Source organism: Bison bison, unplaced genomic scaffold, assembly GCF_000754665.1.
Source record: "Bison bison bison isolate TAMUID 2011002044 unplaced genomic scaffold, Bison_UMD1.0 scf7180017864355, whole genome shotgun sequence".
Lineage (NCBI taxonomy): Eukaryota > Metazoa > Chordata > Mammalia > Artiodactyla > Bovidae > Bison > Bison bison.
In genome coordinates, this window is record NW_011494927.1 from 1 (window position 1) to 13600 (window position 13600).

At 37.7% G+C, this 13600-nt stretch overlaps 1 protein-coding gene and 2 pseudogenes across 1 annotated transcript; 1 reads left to right on the forward strand and 2 right to left on the reverse strand.

The window, feature by feature from the left end:
* Positions 1 to 2884: 2884 nt before the first annotated feature.
* LOC104999594 lies at positions 2885 to 4801 on the reverse strand (annotated as a pseudogene).
* A 634-nt stretch (positions 4802 to 5435) lies between these two features.
* On the reverse strand, positions 5436 to 6365 carry LOC104999595 (olfactory receptor 4C46-like). The gene has a single exon (XM_010855157.1). It carries the CDS (start codon positions 6363 to 6365, stop codon positions 5436 to 5438), a length of 930 nt encoding a protein of 309 aa, XP_010853459.1.
* A 2295-nt stretch (positions 6366 to 8660) lies between these two features.
* The window catches only part of LOC104999596, a 15861-nt pseudogene continuing 10921 nt past the window's right edge, over positions 8661 to 13600 (forward strand).

Genomic DNA, 13600 nt, shown 5'->3' on the forward strand with positions numbered 1-13600 from the left:
GAACACTAAAGTGGGTTATCATTTCCTTCTCCAGGGGATCTTCTCGACCCAGGGATTGAACCCACGTCTCTTATGTCTCCTGCATTGGCAAGCAAGTTCTTTACCACTAGTGACCCCTGGGAAGCCCCAGTGGGCATGAGTTTGAACAAACTCATAGTAAAGGACAGGGAAGCCTGGTGTGCTGCAGTCCATAGGGTCACAAAGAGTTGGACACGACAGGGACTGAACAACTTTGAGCCACATAAAACCTTCTAAGTATTTTTTCATGTTTAACTTCTGTATAACCTATTCCATTAACTTACTTCACATTTCCAACAAGCTACTAGCTTGTTTTATTTTCTTTTATAACTTCTACCTTCATTCATTCATTCCTCTGGAATCCATATAATCTTAAACCCTTGTGTAGTGGTGTGTGTTTGTGTGTGTTCATGCTGGTGTTGTAGATAAAATTATTTTTATGAGGGAATCATTAAATTTCCATTCATACACACACACACACACACACACACATATATCTCCCTCCTCAAGCATGACATGTAAACACTGAACTTTGCAATTTCCTAGAAATTAAAATAAATAAGAACAAGAAAACTCATTTCATTTTACTAAATTTATTTCAATAGACTTTGACAAGGGGACATGGGTTAGAATTGATAAATTTGGAGGACTAGCCCCAGGTCTAGGACCAAATGAGATTTTTGACTGCAATAGCAATTACTGCAGTGTTTGTGTAATGGTCTTCTGAGTTGGTGAACCCAGCTGAAGGTGCTGGGATCATTGCACCTGGAATGCGCATAGAAGTTTCACACCCTCTCTCTACAACATCCCTAAATATCTCTTTTATCTGGCACTTCTAGACTTCCATATACTATATTTCTATCGATCAAATTTATTTGAGGAGAGCTGCCCAGATGGGAGTAAAAGGATCCTCAAAAAATCACCTCCTCTCACAAAAACACCAAAATCATGAGTAATTGCAGAACAAACTGGAACCTATCATAAATGACATCTCAGCACCAAGACCTGGCCCCACCCAACAGCCTATAGCCTCCATTGCTGGGACACCCCAGACTGAACAACAAACTGAGTGGAAGACACAGAAGACAAGCTGTCTAAAGACTTTACGAGCCCACAGCCACCTCTAGACTTGCTCCTAGACATAGTCCTAGCCCATCAGAGGTCCATGTCCTACTTTGACCCACCAGTCATCAGGCACCTGCTCCTCCCACCAGGAAACCTACAGGAGCCTCTAGACTAGACTCACCTACCAGGGGGATGACATCAGAGGCAAGGAAGCTATAGTCTAACGATCCTGACACCACTGGCTTCTAGCCCTTGGGTAATGAGATGAGAGTCCACTGCTGGGACACATAGGACATCTTCTACAGAGGACCACTCCTCCAAGGTTGAGAATTCTCACTAATTTACTATATACATAAAAATATAAATATAAATTTAGACAAGATGGAGGAATATGTTTCTGACATAAGCACAAGATAAAACCTCAGAAGTACAACAAAGTAATGTGGAAATAGGAAACCCACCGATGAAAGAGATCAGAGTAATGACAGTAAAGATAAAGAACTTGGGAGGAAAATGAATGTACAGAGTGAGAAATCATAAATTTTTAGCAAACAATTATAAAATATAAAGACCAGCCAAGCAGAATTAAAGAATGCAATAATGGAAATGAAAAATACACTAGAAGCATAAAGACTAGACTGAATGAGACAAAAGAATGAATCAGTGGGTCAGAAGAAAGAGAGGTAGAAATCACTTCAGCCAAACAGAAAACAAACAGGCAAAAAAGAATCAAAAGAAATGAGGACAGTTTAAGAGTCCTTTGAGACAATATCAAGCATGTTAATATTCACATTATAGCGGTCCCAGGAGAAGAAGAGTGAGAGAAATGGCCTGAGAAAATACCTGATAATAAAATGTTTTTCTTTTATTGAAATCACAACTCTTACTGATGGCTTTCTGACCCTAAGTTTGTGATATGAACAATGGAGAATGATACTTAATGTTCAAAGAAAATTTATAAATAATGTAATACTTGTCATTTACCTTTTTTTTAATTCATATTATTTCTTTTATATGATATTATACATGTTTTAATGCCTTTCTCCCAAATCACCCCCCTCCCTCCATCTACCACAGAGTCCAAAAGACTGTTCTATACATTTATGTCTCTTTTGCTGTCTCACATACAGGGTTGTCATTACCATCTTTCTAAATTCCATATACATGCGTTAGTATACTGTATTGGTGTTTTGTTTTACATTCTAAAGTAGTTTCATACCATAGTGTTATTGTCAATTACCACCAACAATAATGTGTACACATTTGTAGAGTATTTAATAAAAAAAAAAAAGAATTTAGTTATATGTAATGAACACGTATGGGCTTCTCAGGTGGCTCAGTGGTAAAGAATCTGCCTGCCAATGCAAGAGATGTGGATTCATCCCTGGGTGGAGAAGATACCCTGGAGAAGGAAATGGCAATCCACTCCAGTATTCTTGACTGGAGAATCCCATGGACAGAGGAGCCTGGCAGGCTAAAGTTCATGGGGTTGCAAGAGTCGGACATGACTTAGTGACTAAACTGCTACCATGCATAATAAAAAAGGTGTGTGCCTATCTATCTATCTATCTGTCTATACTATTGTATATATAACTAATGTATATATGCCAATTTATATAAAAATATCATATATATGTATATAGACAGAAAGATGGATATATAGTCACTCACAATACCTGTCTCAATAAATGGTAACTGGTATAGTCTCACAGGTATTCTTAGCCTAAGTTACAAAGAATATCCTTTTGATCCTTGCATCAGTTGAATGAATGTTGGGTTTCTCACACATCTTATTGATCACCTGAAATCACTTTCCTACTACACAATTTTCTAATGGCATTTTTCATCTGGTCATTTCTCAAGGTATAGATTAAGGGATTTAACATGGGCATTATCATAGTGTAGAATATAGCAACTGCTTTATCAATGGGTAAACCAGTTGCTGGTCTCAGGTACTCAAATATGCAGAGTAAAAAGAAAAATACAACTGCTGCGATATGGGAGACACAGGTTGAGAAAGCTTTTTGCTGAGCTTCCAAACTCTGGGTTTTTAAGTGCCAGGGTCCAGCCCCAGCAGGATCCAGGGATACCCTCAGGATGATGGCATAGGCGAAAGGATAGCAAAGCGGAGAGAACAGAGGCTTGATCTTCCTTGATTTACACAGAAAGCCAATAAAGCTCCTGGCACAGAACTTGCTCTGTTCACAGAGGCCACAGGCGCCCTCTCGGTGGGGTGAGGACGCAGGACGCCCCCTCCCCGGTGAAGACACAGGGCGCCTTCCCAATCGGGTCTTAGAAGCCCAGGCAAAAAAGTGAACTCAGAGAGCCCCTGTGCCCCAAGGAGTCATCCTGAAAGAAGAACAGAGAGAGAAAAGGAGAGAAAAGGAAAAAAGAATGACACGGGGAGACCAAGCTTCAGTGAGCGAAGCCCATAACTTTACTTTCAAAAGGAACTTTTATACCTTGGCTTGTACATAGAGGGAAATGAAAGATGTAAAGTCATACAGCGTCAGCCCAAACATTACATCTGTTTTGTCTTTATTGAAACCAGGATTTTTTCTGCATACCTTTCCCATAAACAATGTTGTGTACATTATCTTCTGGCCTTGGAGGCCTGTGGACATTTTATGACCCTTTTTTGATAAAGGCTGCTCAACCAGAAAACTTATTTTCCCTTGAAGTGTTTTTTCTTTATATTTCTAATCTATGTCAGCCTTGGAAAGTGCTAAACAGAGTTACATTCTCACAGAGCAAAGGTGCAGCGAGTTACAACACAGAAAGGACCAATTAGCTCAAAGGTCTGATATGGTTAATTTCAAGGCTACTCCTTGTTTTTCTTACATTCCAACTATGTTAACTAATGCACTCCCAGGTGCACAATGGATAAGGGATATGGGAACTTAGCAGCAAGCATCGGCTCAGCAATGAAATCTTACACCAGCACTACTCTAATAGTTTTTAACTCTTTGAAAGGCTCTACATTTTTAGAATGTTTTAGGCTTCCCATGTCTCTCAAGGTTGGGAAGCTGTGAACAATCACATGCATAGCCGCAAGAGTCTGGATAAACCTGTCAGGCAAGCTAGAAAATCATCAGAGGTGTTTGAATTGAAACACACCTATCATGCCCAGGAGACTTATTAACTAAAGCCCTAAGTTGACTTTTTCCAGAGTCAACTGGTCGGGGATTGCTCCCTGTTAATGTCAGAAGAGTTGGTGAAAGGCACAAAATAGTAAGACGACAGATTCTGGTTTTGGGGTAGATGCTCGAGCAGATCCAGGGGGTCCCTTGAGTTCTGATCCACCTTGCTCATCAGATCTCTTCCACATGACCTTGTCATGGGTGGGATCTCCCATGGTAGCTCCCAGCATTTAAAGAGTGCAGAATGACTGCATATGAACCAATCAAGAGGAGAAAGTTTACCAGACAGATAAACCCACGGTTGGCAGCAACAAAGAGCCCAGAGTGTTGGTATCAGTGCAGGCAAGATCAAGCAAAGGGTTCAGATCACACATAAAGTGATGTATGACATTAGGGCCACAGAAGGGTAATTTGTTGATGAAAAGAATCTGTATGGTTGCGTGAAGAAATCTTCCCACCCATGACACTCCTACTAAAAGGCCACAAACCTGCCAGTTCATGATAGTAGTATAATGCAAGGGCTTACAAATGGCCACATAGTGGTCATATGCCATCACGGTAAGCAGAATGATGTCAGTTCAATTCAGTTCAGTTCAGTTGCTTAGTATAAATATATACATATATGTATGTACATTTGTATGTATATGGACAGAAAGATACACAAATAGTTCAGAACAATTCCTGTATTAATAAATAGTAACTGTTATAATTTTGCTACACTTCTATCATCATCTCCTGGCTATATATATCACAACCATTAATAACATGGTTAGAGAGGTCAGTTACTTTCTAGTTACTGGTTCTTCAATGTTACTGTTTGGGAAAAAACACTTTACTGCTTGTTTTCCAACATGCAAAATGGGGATGATAGTAGTGCCTACCTTTCCATATTGTTAAAAAGCTTACTGCTGAGTATCACTGAATCTTAGTATTTATTTTACTTTCTTTTATTATGATGAAAGATTATGAATCCTTATACAATGATGGAACCAGTAAAACTAGACTCTACTTTGGAAGAGCTTTTCAAATATGCAAACAGTAGCCCAAGGCTATATTTTTCCTCTCTTTCCTTGACTCCATTTATTCTCCTCTCCTTGTAGAATCAATCATTTGCAGTTTTATTTTTATCTCATAGGTATTCTTGGCTGAGGTCAGCAGTAATGTCCTTTGGATTTTATTTAAGTTGAATGAATGCTGGGTTCCAGGCACATTTTATGCATCACCTGAAATCACTTTCCTACTGCACAGTTTCCTAATGGCACTTTTCATCTGGTCATTTCTCAAAGTATAGATTAAAGGATTTAACATGGGAGTTATCATAGTGTAGAATACAGAAACTGCTTTATCAACAGGTAAAGTAACTGTTGGTCTCAGGTACACAAATAAGCAGGGCACAAGGAACAGGATAACTGCTGTGATGTGGGAGACACAGGTGGAGAGGGCCTTACGTCTAGCCTGTAAGCTATGGGCCCTTAGGGAGCGCAGAATGATCACATAGGAGCCGATCAAGAGGAGAAAGTTTGAAAGACAGATTAAACCAGTGTTGGCAGGAACAAAGAATCCTATAATGTGAGTGTCAGTGCAGGCAAGATAGAGCAAAGGGTTCAAATCACACATAAAGTGGTCTATGACGTTAGGGCCACAGAAGGGTAAACTGATGATGAAGAGGAGCTGTATGGTTGAATGAATAATGCCCCCCACCCATGCCACTCCAACTAGCAGCCCACACAGACGCCGATTCATGATGGTCGTATAGTGCAAGGGCTTACAGATGGCCACATAGCGGTCATAGGCCATCACAGTGAGCAGGATGACATCAGCACCTCCAAATATATGTTCCCCAAAGACTTGGGTCATGCATTCGTTGAAAGGGCTGGTTTTCTTTTCATAGAAGGAATCTATTATCACTTTAGGGGTACTGACACAGGAATAGCAGGCATCAATGAATGAGAGATGGGCCAAGAAATAGTACATGGGGTACCCCAATAATGGGCTGGTGATGATGGTGACCATTGTGAACACATTTCCTACCATAGAGACGATGTAGACAACCAAAAAGACAACAAATATGATTTTCTGCATCTTTGGATTCTGTGAGAGTCCCAGTAGAATAAACTCCGTCACGTTGTTTGCATTATCCATGTATCTTATATTATTATTAATTATGTTACCTGAAAAAAGTCGCAATTTATTAGCTCAACCTTAAATTAAGTGTCAATGTAAGAAATAATAAATACTTAGATTCTATTGAGTTCTGAATTTTAATATTTTTAAGATAGAAAAAATTTTCTGATCTTTTGAAGATTATTCAAATTCTCTCCTGGGTGAAGGTGATTTTTAATATATAGACATGCAAACCCCTATGCAGACAGAAGCAGGAGATGATCTCTAGGCCCTTAACCATGTGAGATAGCTCACAACCTAATGTGATTCAGTAGATTTCATGTACAGTGGCAACGAAGACTGAAAAGAAGGATAGAAAACGCATGCAAAGTCTGTGAATTCAAAGCTAAGGAATTTCACTTTTACTGTTAGGAAATGGGAAGACAGCACAAGTAATTGAGAATATGAGTGTAAGATAGAGAGGGATTCAAAAAGAGGGTTTCTTGGGTATAACTCTAGTAAAGGTGTTTGTATGTCTTGAATGAAGTGGCTTGAGGTTCATTTTGGAGATAGAAACCAGAGAAAAGAACCCCTGGCAACAGATTAGTTGTAATTGTTGACAAAGTATAACAGGGTATTGCTCATGGGAAAGTAACGAAAGGATACAGGAACTACTGCAATACATTTAATAAAGGATATCGCCCAAATCCAGGCTTCTCTTGTGGTTCAGTGGTAAAGATTCTGCCTGCAATACAGGAGATGCATCTAGACTCGTGTTCGATCCCGGAGTCAGGGAGATCCCCTGGAGCAGGGCATGACAACCCACTCTAGTATTCTTGCCTGGAGAATCCCTTGGACAGAGGAGTTTGGTGGACTACTGTCTATAGTGTCACAAAGAGTCTGAACTCATTCACAACTGGGCAAGCATGCATCACTTAGGGTTTCAGGATGGGGAACATATGTACACCTGTGGCAGATTCATGTTGATGTATGGCAAAACCAATACAATATTGTAAAGTAAAAATAAATAAATAAAAATTTAAAAGTAATAAAAAATAAATAAATCCAACAGCTTTTTAATAGCTAATTACATACTTTTAATGGTTTGAATTGTGGTGTTGGAGAAGACTCTTGAGAGTCCCTTGGACTGCAAGGAGATCCAACCAGTCTATGCTAAAGGAGATCAGCCCTGGATGTTCTTTGGAAGGAATGATGCTAAAGCTGAAACTCCAGTACTTTGGCCACCTCATGCAAAGGGTTGACTCATTGGAAAAGACTCTGATGCTGGGAGGGATTGGGGTCAGGAGGAAAAGGGGACGACAGAGGACAAGATGGTTGTATGGCATCACAGACTCGATGGGCCTGAGTTTGCGTGAACTCCGGGAGTTGTTGATGGACAGGAGGCCTGGCGTGCTGCAATTCATGGGGTCGCAAACAGTTGGACACGACTGAGTGACTGAACTGAACTGAACTGAATGGTTGATTTCCATATGCATGGCATGGTAGCAACCTGTGTGGATGTTATTATTTCATTAGTTTTGCAGATGAGAAACAATCTCAGAAAATCATGTTAATAATGACAGTAATAATAGAAATCTTATTACTGTAAACTTCCTGAACACTTACTTTACTCTCAGGTATTTTGTAGGCATTTGTTTTTTAATTCTTAACCCAAACTTATGAGATGATTGCTACCCTCATTTTATGCTTATTTCTCACATTAAGAAATATGAAGCATAGAGAACTTAAGAATCCTAAGATCAACCAGATAATAAATAACAGAAGCGTGATTGGATTTTTTTCCTCCACATCCTTAACCCATGCTCTACATTGTCATAATAAACAATGCTTACTAAACTCCTTTTGATATGATCATAATAACTATAGTTATTTCAATTCAACATCAGAGGCAAGTATATATGAAGGAAACTGATCATCAGACACAGATACACATACACACACAAACACTAGATACACACACAGTATAACTTATTGATAGTGGTGGTTTATTCACTAGATCGTGTCCAACTCTTGCGACCCCATTGACTATAACCTGCCAGGCTTCTCTGGCCAGGAGATTCTCCAGACAAGATTACTGGAGTGGGTTGCTATTTCCTTCTCCAGGGGATCTTTCTGACCCAGGAATTCAACCTGGGTCTCCTGCATTGAAGGCAGCTTCTTTACTGACTGAGCTATGAGGTAAGACTCTAATACTGATAGCCATGTGGCACTTCTTTCATTGAAGGTCTACCTTATCCTCTTCTCTTCAATTCCAATTATCTTCTCTCTCCAATTCCAATCAAAAACATAATCCCACAGACTCTCTTGAAAAGTATGGACAATGACAACCCCAGTGGTAAAACAAATTGGTTTGAGAATCAGAAAGACAAGGTAAGAATCTTGTTTTTCCCCACTTGCAACTTCATGATCTGAGGTATATTTCTTGGCACCTTACATTTTGTTTCCTCTAAAATCAAGTGAGAATATTAATGACCACCTCACAGGCTGTTATAAGAAGTGATTGAGGAAACATTTATGAACATATCCATCACACACTTCAGGACACACAAAGGACCTTGACTTTTTTTTTTTTTTTGCCTGTACACCCAGGAATAGGGGAAAATCGACATTTTGAGCAATAATACAGAGAAACATTTAACCATGCTTTAAACTTAGGAAGAATCATCTTGAACTTTACTTTTAAAGAAGCCACAGAGACCCATATTAGGCACAGCGGTTTATCCCAGGAAGAGTTCTTCATGTTTGTGTTTGAAATAAACAGGTTATGATTTAATATTCACATTATATCTTTTTGTGTGTACAGTGATTTTAAATTTTGTTTGCTTTGTCATGATCAGTCTTCATTATTAAATAAGTATCTCACAGTAAATGAAGAGTATCTGGTATTAGTAAGCTGGATCTTATAAATTTCTTTATCTCTGTGAGCCTCAAATTTTTTCATCCTCAATTTAGATTAATGATACTTACCAATTAATTACCTCTTGAAGAAAGGGGTGAAGATGAAATGCTCTATTACAATATTTAAAGAGAGTTGCAATATGATGATTACTGTATATGGTAAATAACAATCTTTAATAAGCACCAGCTCTATTGAAAAGCTTACCTTCTGGTTCTAAATTATTTAATGATACTTGAGGGTGTTCAGAAATAACCCTGTCTTCAAATCGACCTCCTCTTGGGCTAAATAGCTTTCAACATGAAAAATATGATATATTCAAAACAGAATATTCAGTCTCACAGTCGATAAGTCTTTTAATGAGTCTAAATCTTTCCTTCTAGCCTACAGCCTCAAAAAATTTCACAGAAAACCTGGAAGTTGAATTTAGAATGGATTCACTCAGAACACTATGGAGAAATGATCATCTGTAGATGGCTTTCGTCCCATAGGCAGAAGGCAGAATGCGTGGTGGAAACACATTCAAAAGGGTCACTCCAACTTCAATGAACCTTGCTCTGGAGAATGTAAATAACAACAACAACAAAAAATTTTCACCTGTGATGCAAGGATATTTAAAGCAGTTTCCACAAAAGTCCAAGGACTTTTCTTGTAGAATCTGTCTTCTCTCCCAGGAATTAATTATCTCTTTTGATAGAAAGGATTTGCCTTGGAAGCAGGTATTCTGGAGAGACAGACCTGAGAAACACTCATTCTTGAGTGGGGAATTGTATTCCCTGCAGTTCAGTTCAGTTCAGTCGCTCAGTTGTATCCAACTCTCTGTGACCCCATGGACTGCAGCACGCCAGATCTTCCTGTCCATCACCAACTCCCAGAGTTTATACAAACTCATGTCCATTGAGTCGGTGATGCCATCTGATCATCTCATCCTCTGTCATCCCCTTCTCCTTCCACCTTCAATCTTTCCCAGCATCAGAGTCTTTTCAAATAAGTCAGTTGAAAAGACTCAGTATTCCTTGGACTTTCAAACAAAATGTGTGGGTCCCCTTTCTCTGTCTGAACCTGGGTTTCTAAGAAAACTTAATCACACGTGGCTAGAAAAGATGGCTTAATTCCAGCATGGGGACCTGTGACATAACGTATGCACTCATGTTGAAAAGAGAATTTCTATTTTCTTATAAATATTAAATCTTTTCTTAAAACCTAGTACTGATTTCTTGAGAGTTAGATCAGTGAGGGCATAATATTGTTGGAAGCTATTTCAAAGTGCCTGAAATAAAAACTTTTTAAATTTCCCCCACATTCTTCTGAGGGCAATGGAAATAAACAGAAAGTCTAATAGAATCCAGATAATTGATCTCTGGGATCCATATGGTGATCAGCATTGAACACAAGGCAATAGTAAATAAACATTCGGAGAGATATCTAAAGCATGAGAAAGGAGCCATAAATCAAACTACAAGTATTTTTTCAGATTATGGCCACTTTGTATTACTTTTTAAAGTTATTCTAGTGGCCGATGATGTTGAGAATTTTTAAAAAGGTTGCTATGAGTGTGTCTTCTTTTTGCAGGAGGGGTTTCTTTTCAAGTTCTTCACGCAATTTAAAAATTGAGTTCTGGGTTCTTATTTCTTGCTATAAGTGATTTTTATGTAGTCTGGGTATATGTATATTGTCATTTGTATTATACATATGAGATATTTGTATGTAAAATGTTATGAAAAAATATATATATAATTAAATATATATACAAACTTTTTTTTTCTCCTGGTCTGTGGCTTTCCTTTTATTTTTTAAAAGGGATGACATCTGATGAACAGGAAAGCAACAGGCTTCTTCTTCTTTTATATTGTTTATAGTTCATGTTTATTATAGTGTACCTCATAAATACTATTTTACCTCAAGGTCAAAAACATTTCTTCTAGAATTTTTATGTTTAGATTTCACATCCAGTTCTCTGACTTATTTTCCATGAATATTTTTGTGTATAGTGTGAAGGAGTGATTGAGGTTCTTTATTTTTCTTTGTATATGAATATCCAATTAATCCAATATTGTTTGAAAATATATGTGTGTGTTTGTATATATATACATATTTGCATTGAATTAGTTTGATAGCTTTGTTAGAAAATTTATACATTTAGATCTGTTAATCAACATTCTGTTTCAATAGCACACAGCTTGGTTAGTGGGAAGTTTATAGTATGTCTTGAATTTAGGTAGAATCATTTCTTTTTTTGGAGAATGATTTTCTATTTCAGATTTTTAAAAATAATATCTTTCTATATAAATTTCAAAATAGGATTGTCAGTTTCTTAAAATATTCTGGGGGCATATCTTCCCCTTTACTTATGTTTTTATTGAAGTATAGTTGGCTTATAATTTTCTGTTAGTTTCAAGTGTAAAGCAAAATGATATAATTATATTGAGTTGGCCAAAAGGTTTAGTCAGATTTCTCCAACAACTTCTGGAAAGAATAGAATCAACTTTTGGACCTACCCTGTATATATTTTAAAAATTTATACCTCAACTTTCCTATTTTTACTAGCATTTTACATAGCATTTTGTTTTCAATTTCAATTTCTATTTTTGCATAAATAATTTTGATATTTTGTGTTGACATTGTATGTTGTGACATTGTTAAATTAACTGAGTAGGTATATTGGATTATTTTTAATGTCCTGAATATATATACCTTTATAATGATTCTATCTATACATTGATATATTTTTTAACTGTTTTCTCGTCTCACCTTTATATCTTCTATTTCATTTTCTTACCTTTGCAATAGCTGTAATTTAGGTTACCTTGCAGAAGAGAAATTCAGACTGGCCTAACTTGTTCATTTACAATCTTAGAGACAATTCACCATTAAGTATGATGGTAGTTGTAGTATATATACAGATGCTCTTTATCAGGCTGGGAAAATTCCTTTCTATTCTTCATTTTCTAAAATATTTTTATTCATAAATCTGAAATGAAATTTATTAATTTGTATTAATTCCAAGTAGGGAAAGGAGTACATCAAGGTTGTATATTGTCACACTGCTTATTTAACTTATATACAGAGGATATCTTGAAGAATGCCAGGCTGGATGAAGCACAAGCTGGAATCAAGATTACCGGGAGAAATATCAATAACCTCAGATATGCAGATGACACCACCCTTATGGCAGAAAGAGAAGAAGAACTAAAGAGCCTCTTGATGAAAGTGAAAGAGGAGAGTGAAAAAGTTGGCTTAAAATTCAACATTCAAAAAATTAAGATCATGGCATGCAGTGTTATCACTTCATGGAAAATAGATGGGGAATCAATGGAAACAGTGAAGGACTTTATTTATTTATTCATTTATTTGAGTTCCAAAATCACTGTAGATGGTGTCTGCAGTCATGAAATTAAAAGACACTTGCTCCTTGGAAGTAAAGCTATGACCAACCTAGACAGCATTTTAAAGAGCAGAGACATTGCTTTGCCAACAAAGTTCTATTTAGTCAAAACTGGTTTTTCTGGTGGTCATGTATGGATGTGAGAGTTGGACTATAAAGAAATCAGAGTGCCAAAAAAGTGATGCTTTTGAACTGTGGTGTTGGAAAAGACTCTTGAGAGTCCCTTGGACTGCAAGGAGAGCCAACCAGTCAATCCTCAAGGAAATTATCCCTGAATATTCATTGGAAGGAATGAAGGTCAAATACTTTGGCCACCTGATGTGAAGAACTAACTTATTGCAAAAGACCCTGATGCTGGGAAAGATTGAAGGTGGGAGGAGAAGAGGACGACAGAGGATGAGATGGTTGGATGGCATCATGGATTCAATGTCCATGAGTCTGAGCAAGCTCCAGGAGTTAGCAATGGACAGGGAAGCCTGGGGTGCTGCAGTCCATGGGGCTGCAAAGAATTGGACATGACTGAACTGAACTGCTTCTGTTAGGTCCATACCATTTCTGTCCTTTATCGAGCCCATCTTTGCATGAAATGTTCCCTTGGTATCTCTAATTTTCTTGAAGAGATCTCTACCCTTTCCCATTCTGTTGTTTTCCTCTATTTCTTTGCATTGATTTCTGAGGAAGGCTTTCTTATCTCTTCTTGCTATTCTTTGGAACTCTGCATTCAGATACTTATATCTTTCCTTTTCTCCTTTGCTTTTGGCTTCTCTTCTTTTCACAGACATGTTTAAGGCCTCCCCAGAAAGCCATTTTGCTTTTTTGCATTTTTTTTCCATTGGGATGCTCTTGATCCCTGTCTCCTGTACAATGTTACGAACCTCATTCTATAGTTCATCAGGCACTCTATCTATCAGATATAGGCCCTTAAATCTATTTCTCACTTCCACTGTATAATCACTGTAAGGGATATGATTT

Coding starts and splice junctions, on each gene's coding strand:
- LOC104999595 (XM_010855157.1), bottom strand. CDS start 6,365: ATGGATAATGCAAACAACGTGACGGAGTTTATTCTACTGGGACTCTCA.